The 13,388-nt window shown below is 66.3% G+C and overlaps 5 protein-coding genes across 5 annotated transcripts; 4 read left to right on the top strand and 1 right to left on the bottom strand.

The window, feature by feature from the left end:
• Positions 1-198: 198 nt before the first annotated feature.
• JCM10292_005628 (uncharacterized protein) lies at positions 199-1,111 on the top strand (the record flags this gene model as incomplete). Its single annotated transcript, XM_076651792.1, has 2 exons — positions 199-363; positions 425-1,111. 2 exons carry the CDS (start codon positions 199-201, stop codon positions 1,109-1,111), a joined length of 852 nt encoding a protein of 283 aa, XP_076502664.1.
• A 387-nt stretch (positions 1,112-1,498) lies between these two features.
• On the top strand, positions 1,499-1,741 carry JCM10292_005629 (uncharacterized protein; the record flags this gene model as incomplete). Its single annotated transcript, XM_076651793.1, has 1 exon — positions 1,499-1,741. The coding sequence occupies one exon, from the start codon at positions 1,499-1,501 to the stop codon at positions 1,739-1,741; it is 243 nt and encodes an 80-aa protein (XP_076502665.1).
• Positions 1,742-2,367: 626 nt separating this feature from the next.
• JCM10292_005630 (uncharacterized protein) lies at positions 2,368-4,549 on the top strand (the record flags this gene model as incomplete). Its single annotated transcript, XM_076651794.1, has 4 exons — positions 2,368-2,665; positions 2,723-3,080; positions 3,136-4,423; positions 4,505-4,549. The coding sequence occupies 4 exons, from the start codon at positions 2,368-2,370 to the stop codon at positions 4,547-4,549; spliced, it is 1,989 nt and encodes a 662-aa protein (XP_076502666.1).
• A 463-nt stretch (positions 4,550-5,012) lies between these two features.
• On the bottom strand, positions 5,013-7,763 carry JCM10292_005631 (uncharacterized protein; the record flags this gene model as incomplete). The annotated part of the gene is made up of 6 exons (XM_076651795.1): positions 5,013-5,402; positions 5,475-5,552; positions 5,622-5,668; positions 5,767-6,227; positions 6,303-6,826; positions 6,918-7,763. The coding sequence occupies 6 exons, from the start codon at positions 7,761-7,763 to the stop codon at positions 5,013-5,015; spliced, it is 2,346 nt and encodes a 781-aa protein (XP_076502667.1).
• Positions 7,764-8,791: 1,028 nt separating this feature from the next.
• Positions 8,792-13,351, top strand: JCM10292_005632 (uncharacterized protein; the record flags this gene model as incomplete). The annotated part of the gene is made up of 7 exons (XM_076651796.1): positions 8,792-10,064; positions 10,147-10,912; positions 11,024-11,621; positions 11,690-11,932; positions 11,989-12,643; positions 12,709-12,851; positions 12,917-13,351. 7 exons carry the CDS (start codon positions 8,792-8,794, stop codon positions 13,349-13,351), a joined length of 4,113 nt encoding a protein of 1,370 aa, XP_076502668.1.
• Between the last annotated feature and the right edge of the window lie 37 nt (positions 13,352-13,388).

Raw genomic sequence — 13,388 nt, forward strand, 5'->3', positions numbered from 1 at the left:
CCACTGACCCGCGCACCTCGCCCGGTGCCCGCTTCGTCGCGCCGTGATCGCAGATCCGCATCCCTCGACACCGACCTCTCCGTCCCGCTCCCTCGCCGCCTCATCTGCCCAGCCAGAGCACGACCGAGCGCACACTTACCCGAACCGCGACCACTGTTCTCTCATCCCCCTCGCGTCCGCACTCTCGACTCGAGCGCCATGCCCCGCCTCGGCACCGTCTCGACCCTCGTCGCCCTCGCCGCCTTTGCGCGCCTCGCCGCCGCGCAAACCGCCCTCGAGGTCAGCACAGACCAGCAGACCCTCGCGGCCGTCATTCCCGGCGAGTGCTCGACTCAGTGCGCAGACTGGCTCGCCACCCTTGGCGTAAGTCCCCTTCCACCTCGGACACCACCAGGACGGTACTGATTTACACCGCGCCATGCAGACCTGCGGTACTGCGACCGCTGCCGTTGACGCCGCGTACGCGACCTGCGTCTGCGACGACACGTTCGTCTCCAACTTCCAGACGTGCGCCGCGTGCATGGCGACCGACCTCACTGCGACCAACGACGCCGCCAATGCCGAGATTGCGACTAACGCACCGGGCGGTGTGTCCCTCTCACATGTCCTCACTCGCTCACGGGCGAAGCAACTGACAAGAGTCGGCTCCAACGCAGACCTAACGGCGTACTGCGCGGCGGCCGGCACGGCAGTCTCTGCGACGTCCGCGACCGACACGACGTCGTCGACGCTGACGACCGACACGGACACGTCGACGACGTCGGTCGGGACCGGCTCGACCCTCTCGCTCTCGACGCCCGACCCGACCACGACGCTCTCGTACAGCGTGCCCATCCCCGAAGTGACGACGCCGACCGTCACCTACTCGAACCCGAATGCCGTCTCGACGACGTCGCTCCCCTCGGACGCGAGCGTCTCGGGCCCGACCGCCGGCGACGACGGCATCGTCACGCTCCGCCTCACGGCCGCCGGCCAGGACTTCCCGACCCAGAGCAAGTCGGCCAACGCGTTTGTGAGCGGCGCCGCGGGCGCGCGCGAAGGCGCCAAGAGTACCGTCGTCGCGGCCGTCGTGGCGCTCGCGGCTGTCGCCGGCGGCATGATGCTCGTTTGAAGAGGCGTGGGTGGGTTTCCTTAGACGCGGGAGGAGGAGGAGGAGGCGCGGGATGGACGGACACTGCCTACTTTCTGCTTTCCCTATTCTCTCTGCACGTTGTGCTGCTCGCATTCGACCCTCTCCTTCGCTTCTGGGGTCCTCCTCCCTTGTTCCCTTGTGCACTAGCTCTCCCCTTGCCTCCCTCCTTCGCTGCAACGATTCTCGCCCGTCGATACCCCCCCTTTACACTGCCTCTCGTACCTGGTCCAGAGAGCTCGAGCAGTGAGCGACGGCACCGTCTCACCAGCTCCCCTCACTGCGTCGAAACGGCTCGTTCCCCTCTCGCAACCTCTCGCCTCTCGTCCTGCGCGCCCGAACACGCTCTGTTCCGCGAAGCAAACTCCAATGGCCCTCCGCCGCCCGCCGACAACCTACACCCTCAAGCCCTCGGACCTCTCGGACGTGCAAGCCCTCGTCGCTCAACGCGCCGCCGCCTCGTCCTCCTCGCCCTCCCCGCCCGCCGCGCAGCAGCTCGACGAGCAGCAGCGCTTGAAGCGCGCAGAGGCGGACCGGCGGCAGAGGGAGAGGGAGAGGGTGCTTGGCGCGACGGCGGCGGCGCCGGCGGGAGGGAGCGGCCGCGGGGCGTGAGCGGCTGCTGGAGCGACGTGCGCCTCGATGCACGGCATGGCAGGTCGGCGCACACGGGCCGGGCTAGAACCTGCAGCGGCGGGGCACCGTGCGTTGCTGCTCTCTCTATCTCTCTCTTGTCGTCCGCGTCGCTCACTCACTTGCTCGACAGGACCGCTGCTCGGCTGCGCTCGTTGTTCGGACTATGAGCCCCTGTCGGCTCCAAGCCTCTTCCGACGGCAGACAGACGCGCTCTTGTCGCCCGGCCGCCTTCAACGCAACCTGTCGACAGACTCTTCGCCACGAGTAGACGAGCGTGCTCGTCGACAATCCGTGCAACTGGGACTTGAGCGCACGAGCCACGATGGTGCGGCTGTGTCCACCGGCGAGAGCTGCTGCTTTCGACGATCTTTCCCGACGAGTCGTCGTCTCCCGTGCTCTGCTTTGTGCGTCTCGCTCTGCGGCCTGAACTCGCCTCTCCCGCGTGCACGACGTTGCAAGCGATCTCTCCGCCCACGAGCTAGCGCTTCGAGCGTCAATCATCAGCTTCCCCACATCGCCCGTCTCGACACCCGCACCTCTCAGAGCCTCTGGCATTGCTTCCTCCACCCACGTCGTGACGCTGGGTCCGCAGCTATTACAGCGCCATGCCGCACATCTCGGAATCTGGCGCGAGGATTCTGGCAGTTTTCAGGGCTCAGGGTGACCGCTTGGAGGACGCGGCTTTCCTCGCCTTCTACGGCGCGGTTTGGGGCCAGGAGAACGGCTTGTCGCGCGATGGCCAGACACTGGTCAGAACCACCTTGAGCGATCGGATTCGGCTCCCCATCCTCGTGCGCGAGGAGTATAGGCTACTGGCTGCAGCTCTGGACGAGCATATCGATGGCACACGGGTCGACCACCGCGACACAACGGCTTTCATCATTGTGGGGCATCCCGGTGTCGGTTCGTGCACACAGGTCTTCACTGCGGTATTCGCGTACTAACTGGTCGAGCGCGCAGGCAAATCGTCGAGCCTTCACTACCTCTTGTCGCGCCGCATGGAGGAGAGGAAACCTGTACTCTACGCCGAGACCGGCGATACAAGCTTTGTCCTCTTCTGCGAGGAAGGCGTGTATGTCGACGTGCCCTCCACGAAACTGTGCAAGCTCGGCTTGCGCCAACCGACGCCGCTGTTCCTGGACGCGTACGAGGATGCATATCCGTTGCCTGGAGCCGCCTACAGCTCTATCACGAACCTTGTTACCGTCTTTGCTACGTCGCCTGCACCTGCACGCTATGCTCGGCTGGAGAAGTACGTCTGCGTGGTCGACTGGTGGGTCGTGGACCTCTGGCGTGACGATGAGCTCGCATACTGGATGTACGTCCTTGCCTGCTGCTCCGCCAGCTTCGGTACTGATAGTCCATTCTCGCAGCATGCTCACGGAGAAGGAGGACTATAAGAAGCCGTACCCATCTCGGCTCGCGACGGCGCCCGGCAGAGTAGTGAGCCTGCACAAGGAAAAGCCGGATCCTGGCCAGCCACCCGGTGCGTCAAGGAGCGCATACCGACCGCACTCGACGCTGATTTCGTCTGACCTGGATGCAGCCGAATCCGGATTCTCTGGTGGATCAACTCGCCCGGCTTCACTGCCGACAACGCCGCGCAAGCCGCCTACCCTGCCTACTTCAGACCCTGCCAACCCCCACTACACCGCTCACGACTGCTTCCGCATACTCGGTCGCATTCCGGATCGCGCATGTCGCGTCATACGGCACAATATCCTCAAGACGCAGGGCCTCGAGGACCCCGTCACCGACCTTCTTCCGAAGCTCCTGCCTGAGACAGTTCTCAGCGGTGTCGCGACCTACCAGCAGTTTGTCTCGCGGCTTGCCGCAGGCTCAGCCCGTGTGCTCGTCGAGATCCCCGACCCTCGAGTGCCGCGCCCGAGCCATGCGCCTGGTGCGCCATACACGCTCGTCGTCTCGCCGTCGGAGGAAGTGTTCAGGTGGCTGTCAGAGGCAGTGCAGCAGTGGCCGCTGCAAGCGCAGCAAAAGCACGCTGCGCAGCTCGTGCATCACCCCGACATCTTCAGCGTCGTCTTCAAGCCGTACGTACTCAAGTATATCGCCGCCAACGGCATCAAGCTAGAGCCGCGCAGAGGCCTGAAAATCCCTCAAGTCAGCCATGAACTGCCCGTGTTTGACATCACGCCGCCCACCGTGACCACCAGCTTTGCGGCGGACGGGTGGATTCGCTATCGCGACGTGACGTCCGCGTCGACAGCCTTCCGCGTATTAAACAAACAGCTCTCCGATGGACTCTACATCCCTAAGCCGGGCTTTCCCGCTCTGAACGCCATCATGATCTTCACGAAGCGTACCGCGTCGTCACGCGCAACGTACTGCGTCGGGCTGCAGGTCACGACGGCTGCCAAGTACGACGTGGTCAAGGACGGACTTGTCCGCATGCTCTTTGCGCTCGGGCCGCACGCCGCCAAGGTCAACCTCGTCCACGCCTTCGTCTCGTTTGACCGTGACCGAGGCAAGAAGCTAGCCAACGCGGAACACCCCGAGCTCAAACCCGTGTCGTCCTCCTCGACGCCTTCTCTCACCAAGTTCTCAGACACATGGCTGAGGAAGGACAACCCACCTTTCACTTGCACGCACGCGTACGGCGTCGTTGATCCCGTCTTCAACGAAACTGACGGCACTGTGACCGCGGTCTGTCTTTCCTCCTTTCACCGCCGAATTTGATGCAGTGCGCGTGCTCATGCATCATAGTCCCCGCACACCCGTACACAGAGCCACAAGTGTCCGGAACTGCTCAACATGGACCTGAACCAATAGGCCTCGTCTTCTCCTATCCAACTCATTCCGCCCTGTACGCCATTCTTCCTTGGTGTCTTCGCTCGTCCAGATCTCCTGAGCGAGTACCCGTCCGGCTTCCCGTCTTGAGCATCTCAAAGCGACCGCGTGTGAAGAGAAGCTGCCGGACATGAATGACGGAACGGACAGCGGTCCATGAACGGAGAACGAGACGTCTAGGCAATCCATGCGTAACAGCGACGGCGGGTACGAGCTAGCGAGCGGGGGAACATGCAACGGCGAGAAGGGGAGGAAGGGACCGAGTACACGAGGACCACAACGACGACCGGAGGAACACGAAAGTAGAAGAGAGAGACAGGTGCACACAGCACGATGCGTGTATGTTTGTGCTGTGCACACCTGAGGATGCCAAAGAGAACGAGAGAGAAAGAGGGAAGGAGAGAGAGAAGAAGAAAGAAGGGAAAGGATGGCGCTGGCTATGGGACTACGCCAGCGCCGGGACGGAGATCTTGGGGTTCTCCTTGCGATAGGCGATCCCGCGCTCGACCCACCCGATCATGTCGACGTCGCGCTGCACGTCGCCCTTGAGCCACGGGTGCTCGAGCAGCTGCTGGTACGACGGGCGCAGGCGCGCGTCCTTGCGCAGGCACTGGGCGACAAAGTCCTGCGCCTCGGGCGAGTACCGCTCCGGGAGCGTCGGCGGGTCGCCGTGCACGATCGCCGTCAGCTGCGCAAACACGTTCGAGTACGTCTCGGGCGGGAAAGGGTAGTGCCCGATCGCGACCTCGATGATGGTCAGGCCGAGCGACCACACGTCGGACGCGGCCGAGTAGGACGTGACGACGCCCTGCGACTCGCCCTTGATGCGCTCGGGCTGTTCCGACGGGAGAAGGGAGCCATCGTCAGCGTCAAACTACGAACGATGACTACGCGAAGCGTCACGCACCGCCATGTACGACTGGCAGCCGATGTTGGTCTTGGCGAGTGACCGGTCGAGCTGGCCCGAGACGCCAAAGTCGCAGAGCTATCGGAACGAGCGGGATGCGAGCGTTCAGCGGATGTCCAGCAAACCCGCTCACGAGCGTGCGCGTACCTTGACCTCGCCCTTCATGTTGACAAGCGCGTTCGTAGGCTTGACGTCTGCGACATCGGACGAGTGAGTACGCTGTCCTTGGAGCGAGAAGGCAGCGCAGGCGGAGGGCACGCCGGCAGCAACATGCATCGAAAACAGCACGTACCGCGGTGCATGATTTTCAGCTCGTCCTTGAGGAAGCGCAAGCCCTCGACCATGGACCGTGTGATGCGCGCAAGCACGTCTTCGGGGACGTCGCACCCGGCGAAGAAGTCGAGGCTGCCGGCGTCCATAAACTCCATGCAGTAGTAGACGTACGACTCGATGAAGAAGGCGCCGTAGAACTCGATGATGCGGTTCGACGTCGCGCGGTGCAGGATGTCGAGCTCGGTGATGATCGTCTTGAGCTTCGAATCGTCGAGCTCGAGGCGGATCTCCTTGAGCGCCATCGTGACCCCTGTCGGGCGATGCAACACCTTTTGTACCGTGCCGTAGTTGCCCTTGCCGAGCTCCTCGAACAGCTCAAAGTCGTCCATCTTGATCTTGAACGAGGCACCCGACGAGAAGTCGACGCCGTCTGAATGCAGGACGGCCTTTTGCGCAAAGTTGAGCCGTCCAGAGGGGTCGCTGCGGGCGTGCGACAAGTGAGTTCAGTCGAGCGTCCTGAGCCGATCAGGCCGAGCTGGCAGAAGCGGGACGTACACAATCTTGCGGAAGTTGGAGAACGGCGTCCCGCCCATCTGCCCGTCCCCTCCGCTGCGACTCCTCGTCGGGCTCGGCGGCTCGTCATCTCCTCCCTGTCTCTGCGCCCCGCCCTCCGACGACCCCGGAAGCCGCATGCCCATCCCCAGACCCCTGCGCGCAGCCATCCCACCCGCTCTGGGCGCCGGCGCCTGCGCCTGTGCCGAAGACGAGGGGGAAGAAGCGAACGGGCTCGACTCGCTCGCGCTGACGCCCATCTGGCTCAGCGTCAGCCCCGCGCCGGGACCCTTGCGCCGCGCTGCCATGCCGCCCATGGCGCGCTGGCCCGACCCGGCGACTGCGCCAGCGGGGCGCCCGGCTGCGCCTGCGCCGGGGGGCGCGGAGGTTGGGCCGGCGGGGGGACGCGGCGGAGGGCGGGGGGCGAGCGCGGGCGGCGCACCGGAGGGAGTGGAGGAAGAGGAGGAGGGGGCGGCGGAACGGAGAGTCGGAACAGACGTTTGTGAGCCGGACGAGCGCGAGGTCATCTGCAAGGGGCGCCGTTTCAGCGAGTCAGTAAGGACCCTCGCAAGCGAGGGTACCCCGGGACGACAGGCAAGAGCAGCCAGCGCGACGCACCGCAGCCATTTTTGCGGCGAGACTGGGCGGCATCTTGAGCGGTCCTCCCGCGCCGCCGATGGTGCCGCGCACGCCCGCTTTGAGCGCGCCGCCCGCACCAGGCGCGGGCGGTCTGCGCGCGGATGTCGAGGCGCCCGGTTGGCCTGCTGGGGCAGGCGGGGCGGAAGCGCGGGGGACGAGCGGGGGAGGAGAGGCGGAACTGGAGGCGGCGGGGGCGGGAGGAGACTGAGCTGGCGGCGACGGGGCAGGGGCAGCCGCGGCGGCAGCTGGAGGATACTGTGCAGAGCCCACTGACGGCTGCTGCGCCGGTGCTGGCGACGGCTGCGCTGCTGCGGGCGGTGCACCTGGTGCCGCGTGCTCGCGGGGGGTGGGCGGCTGGACGTGGGCAGCGGCCTCGTCGGTGAGGACGGCGGTGGGCTGCTCGACGTCGATCTGCTGCTTGACTGCGTCTGCCTGTGCGTCCACGTGCGCCTGAGCAGGAGCGGCGGCGGGAGGCGGTGCCGAAGCGGGATCCGGGTGGTCGAGGTCGACGTGCTCGAGCTGGCGCGTGGCTTGGTCTACGGCATGGTCTCTGGCGTGGACAGACTCGGCCATGGCAGGCGAGGGACCCGCGTCGGAGGGACGGGCGGCGGGAGGAGTGGAGGTTGCGTCAAGCGAGTCCTTGGAGCTGGCGGACGCGGGCGAGGGCGAGCGGGTGGTGGTTGCGGTGGTGACCGTGCCCGCACTGCTGCTCGTGCTCGAACTGCTGAGCTCGTCCGAATCCGAGTCTGAAAGCGTCGGGCTCGAAGCAAGCGAGCGCGGCGAGTCGACCGTTCGCGCGTCTTCGTGCGCCGAGGCTGCAGCCATCCAGCAGCGCTCTCTCGGGAGGAGCACAGCGGTGAGGGGAGCAGGGCAGAGCACAGGCGCAGCAGACCACCGCAGGGACCCTCCCAAGCTCTCGGCATCTTACCTCCGTCCTCGGGCTCACGAGGATCGCCGCCCTTCGCCCCTCTCTCGCGTCCGCCGTTGCGACCGCGATTCGCCTTGTCCCGCTCTTCGCATGCTATCACGCTCACCGGAAGCCGTGCAACTCGGTCCACTGCTTACCAGCGACTCTGGCTCGCCCTCTGTCACACCAGTGCCCCCGATCCTGCTGAAAAGCGTGCGCCGCAAAATGACCGCGCCTCGACAGGCGGGCGTTACGTGCCGATTTGTAATCGCTGCCGTCTCCTTTCATATTGCTCCCTGCATGGACGATTCTGCCTGCTTGTCGTTGTCGAACGCTGGACGTCTGCCGTGTCTTGCTGCCCGCTTCCTGCTGCCATGGCAACGAACCGCTGCTTCGCCTTCCGCGTGCTGACAACGTCCTCTTGTGCTGGAGTCCTCTCGTCTGCGTCTGTCCGACTCCTTCTAGCGCACAGTAGCGTGCTTGCACGACACTGCGGTATTCCGAGCGTTGTGACCGACGCCGAAAACGGCTGTTCGGAAGCCTCCAGCGCGGACAGAAGCATCGCGCGTTCAGGCTGCGTCGCACAGCGCGACCGGCGTCCATCCCGCATACAAGAACAAGAGCTTTTTCGACCTGTCAGGGGCGACAACGGCCCTCGTTGAGCCCTCATCAACGAGCATGACCTTGCGCATGACCATACAAAACAGGCGAGGCGCGTGCGGTGACTGCTCGTTGTGGCTGCCGGGCTGGTACACGTCGCTGTGAGGCAATCAGAAGCTTTGTGAGCCACCTGCATCTGGCTTAGCGAGCCTGTCTGCTCGAGAGGAAAGAGCACCGAGCTGCACCGCCTCGTCCAGCACGCGCATCGCGTTCCTTCCCCTGGTACCTACACACTTCACTCCGCCTGCTCTCGGGAAGCGCGGCAGTCTGTGTTGCAAGCCCGGAGATGGGCAGCACCTCGCCCTTCCGCCGCCGCCCGGCCCTCGCGCGGACGTACGGCTCCAGCTCCACCTCCGCCGCCGCCGCGTCCACCGCAGCGTCGTCCGCCGCCGCCGCTGCGGCTGCGCCCACAAGCGAGCGACGCACTTCGGCACACGCGGGCACGCGCGGCGCGCACAAGAAGGACCAAGGGTCGCTCGCGGCGCTGCTGGCTGGGTTGAGCGAGAGCAGCGACGACGACGGTGCCGACGCGCGCGGGTCAGAGCGCGCGAAGATGCGCGCTGCGGAGGCTAGCTCGAAGCGGCAGGGCGGTCCTGCCGTGCAGACGAGCGCGAGAAGGACGAGGTCGGCCGCTGCTGCTTCGACTACGGAGGCGGAGACGGAGCGCGGCGCACCAAGGGGGCTCCAAGGCGAGGGCAGCGCGTTCTGGGACGAAGCTCGCACCGCGGCAGACCGACCCAAAGCGCCAAAGAAGCGCGCGAGCACCGGAGGCGCGGATGCGCGCGCTGAAGGAGACGGCGCCGGGGAGGTGAGGGCGAAGAGGGCGCGGGTGTCGGCACCTGCGGGAAGGGGCGCAGCGATGAAGCACAAGGGGAAAGGGAAGGACATTCCGGACGAGGACGAGGACGAGGACGAGATCCCTGCGCCGTTCGACTACGTCCCGCTCGCGGAACGCGTCCAGCTGTCTTCGCCGCACAAACCCCCGCCCTCTCCTGCCCCGGTTCCAGCACGCACGAGTACAGGCGATATCGACGACCTCCCCGAATCGCGCTTTCGTCCTCTCGCTGGCTTGACGCGCGCCTCTCGCGCGGCTGCAGCAGCTGCCGCATCAGCCGATTCTTCCGCGTCGCTCGCAAAACCCGCCAATGCCGCCGCGTCGACTCTCGCACCGAACAAGGCCTCACCAGCGCCGACCAGGTCTCCCGCCAAGCGCACCCGCTCCACCACGGCTGCCTCTCCCGCCGCAAAGGCTCCCGCGCCCTCTCCCGCTCCTGCACCCGCCAAGCCCGTCCGTCCACCCAGCCCGGCCAAAGATCTCAGCGCCATCTTTTCGCGCTTCAGCGCTGCGCCCGCCGGTGCGTCGGTTGCAGAGGGAGCGAAGCAGGATGGGCGCACGCGGCTCAGGCGCAGCGAGAGCAACTCGACTGCCGCGACTGCTGCTGCGGCTGCCGCCCCCGCAGGATCGGCGATGGGTGGCGGACTGAGGGCGGTGATGCTTGGGCGGCGGAGGGGCGCACAAGAACCGGCAGCCATCGAGGAGGAGCGGGAGGGTCACGCAGGTGCGTCGAGAGAACTGCTTCAGTCAGGTCGCTTGATACGGGCAGCGACGTTGACTGGTGCCGGGATCCTTCTCGTGTACAGAAATCCCCTCGCCATCGCGCGATAGCACCCGGAATGCCCTCGATCGCGCCCTCTCCCAGCCCAACATCTCCTCTTCGCCCCTCTCGTCCCCGGCTCGCTCGCCGCAGCGACCCGCTCTCAGCGCTGCCTTCTCTCAGCCGACGCTCGGCTCGCCCTCTCGCCTTGCGCCATTCGCTCCCAGCCGCGAGGCGAGTCCCAGTCCCGCTCGACCTGGCCCCGCTCGTCTCCCTTCAGGCGGGATGGGCCCAGCTCTCGGGTCCTCCTACCGCCCCATGCCGTTCGCTCCTCCCGCACCCGCCTTCGGTACCGGGCTCGGCGCAGGCGGTACGCGCACGTATGCCGGCGGCGCGCGCACGCTGCGTCGCGATGTCGAGGAAGAAGCGTTCTTCCGCCCAGCCGCAGAGGCTGCTCCTCCCTCGTCCGCCTCGACGTCTTCTGCACCGGAACACCGCCTTCCTTCGCTCCCGCCGTCACTCTCGCGCCGCACGATCGGCTCGCGCACCTCGTCGACTAACACCGCCGGTGCTGCTCCGCCGCCCGCCGCGCGCGAAACCTACGCTTCGCTGCGGCAGCGGTGGGGCATCGACGCAGAGGAGTCGCTCGTCGACAGCGAGGAGCACGACTCGCAGGACCGCGGCGCGCGCGTCGTCGGTGGGGGCGTGCTGAGGAAACAGGGCGAGGGCAAGCGGTGGAACGACGAGCTCGGCTGGGTGCTCGAGGGGCTGAGGGCAGGCGCAGATGGGGACAGGAGCGCGGCGAGGGCGAGGTGCGTTGGGCACGACTCCAGCTGGGCGACGGACCGGCTCGTCACAAGCTGGTTCTGCCGATCTTTCGCCGTGAGGCGGCCTTACTGACCGTCGCTCACATGTGCGCACAGCGCCCTCGACTTGCTCGAAAAGCTCCAGTCGCGCGACTGGCTCCGCCGCCTCAAAGCCTCGGGCGAAGCCGAGTCGATCTACCTTGCCCTGCGCCTCGCCAGCTATTCCCCCTCGCCGCCTGAAGCAGACCATCCCGCTGAGCACCTCGCACCTGACCGCGTACTCGACACGGCGTTTGCAACGCTCCTGGCTCTCCTCGTGCGCGACCAGCGCCTCGCAGAGCCGCTCTTCCGTCTCTCGCCGAGCGACGTCTCGCGCGAGCGGGCCAAGCGGGCACCGTCTGCCGTCGACGGGACTGGCGACTCGCAGGGCTCTGCAGCAGCCGCTCTCGCGCGGACACAGAGCGCGGGAGACGACTCACAGATGACGAGCTCTTCGGCGGGTTGGTCGTCGAGCCCGAGGAAGGCAGCGGGCGCGGCGGCTGCTGAGGTCGACGAGCGCAGCGACCTGCTCGAGCTGCTGATTGAGCTCGGACAGCGCGACTGGGTTGAGGAGGAGGTTGGGAAGGCGAAGGCGAAGGACGAGGCGGGAGACGAGGAGCAGGCGGCGGGCGGGAGGATGCGAGGGAAGAAGGTGCTGAGAGGGGACGCGAGGCATGCGCGTCTCGATTGTTGAGCTCTTGCTCTTCCCTTGGCACCTGTGCTGACACATCTTCGCCCGGGCAGCTCCAGTCGCTACGCAATCTCATCGACGCTGCGGATCTCTTCCCCTCGTCGACATCCCAGCCCGTCAGCCTTCGCACCCTCGTCCTCGTCATCACACGCTCCATCGCCACTTTCGTTCCGAGAACCATCTTCCAGCCGCAGCACCTACTCTGCGCGTCGGGACTGTTCGACAAGGTCGTGCAAGTCTTCCTCGACGAGTGCAGCGCCGTCGACGAACGGCTGCAGAAGTACGAGACTGGCCTGGTGCGTTCTGCCGCTCTGCTTGCCTCGTCTTACTCAGCTTACGCCAGCATGCGCAGGACCTTCTCCCTCCGCCTAGTTCGACAGTCCCGTCCTTCTCCCTCGTGACTTTGTCGAGCTGCCTCGCCATCTTCGAGGCCACCTCGCTAGCTACGCCCTACGCGTTCCACCTCATCTCGATGCCCTCGCTCCTCCCGTCTCTCGCCCACGCCCTCACGCACCTCACGCTCGTCGCCTTCCTCCTCGCGCTCGACGGGCCCGACTCTGCTCAGCAGGATCGCGCGACGCAGCAAGAGGCACTCGGCACGCTCACCGCCGCACTGGGCATCCTCTTTGGCCTGACGACCGAGTCGAGCTGGGGCCTTGCGCTCGTTGACCGCTCGTCCGCGTCGCCGACGCACGGCGCAGAGCTCGTCGCGGTGCTCGTGCGCATCGTGCTCGCATGCCGCCGACACGCGAAGGAGGACGTCCAGGGCACGACGATCACAGTCAGGCGCGCAGCGGTGATCAAGGAGGAGGACGAAGGCGACTCGGCCGCGCCATCGAGCTCGAGCGCCGACAACGGATCGCGCGCAGGCGAGGAGGCGAGCGGGGCAAACAGCGGTGTGGGAGCAGCTGCGGCGCTGTGGGACGTCATGTCGCTCGCGATGGGCGTGCTCGCCAACTTGGCCGAGTCGGCAGACGAGGCCTTCAAGCTGCGAGTGCGCGAACTGCGTGCGTGGCGATTCACTCCTTCACCTCCGGTTCGTGCGCGCTTACCGACGCGCTATGTGATGCAGGCACTGATCTGACGTGTCACGGCAAGCGCAAGTGCGCTCTGCGCTGCCACTGCGTAGAGGCGCAGGCGGACGAGCCGGCAACGACGGTGATTGGCGTACTCGCGCAACTTGCCCTCGACCCGCTCGAGGATGCACCCAACTCGGTGCGTCAGAATCGCGCGCGCGCGCTGAAGATGCGTGCAATCGTGCTGATTCCGCTCGCCTGCAGATCTACCATCACTCGATCACGGGCTTCCTCCGCCTCGTTCTCGGGCTCTCGATCCTCGACTCGCCGACAAACGAAGAGCTCGTACTTGCGGTTCTCGCAAGCGAACCGACCCCGCTGTCGTCCTCCCTCGGCCCGATCCTCGACGCGCTCGAGCAGCTCGCGCAGCTGCACGACGAGCAGCGCGCGGCGCAGAGCGAGCTCCTCGCGTCTTCGGCGGGCCTGATCGGCGCGGCTCCCTCTGGCGCGGACGACGGGGCGGAGGAAGATGCGTTCGAGTCGCAGCGGACCGAAGTGGACGAGACGCAGCGAGACGAGGGAGGCGGGGGAGAGGACGAGATGGACGGGCTGGTCGTGTCGCGAGCGGCGGGAGAGGACGACGATGCGCCGCGGCGGATGCGCGAGGTGGTGCAGCGGCTGCGGCGGCGGATTGCCTGAGTCGGTGGGTGGAGCTGCAACTGCGCCCTGGCTTTCT

Source organism: Rhodotorula paludigena (genome assembly GCF_050403205.1).
Source record: "Rhodotorula paludigena JCM10292 DNA, Rt_paludigena_JCM10292v1_ctg57, whole genome shotgun sequence".
Classification (NCBI taxonomy): Eukaryota; Fungi; Basidiomycota; class Microbotryomycetes; order Sporidiobolales; family Sporidiobolaceae; genus Rhodotorula; species Rhodotorula paludigena.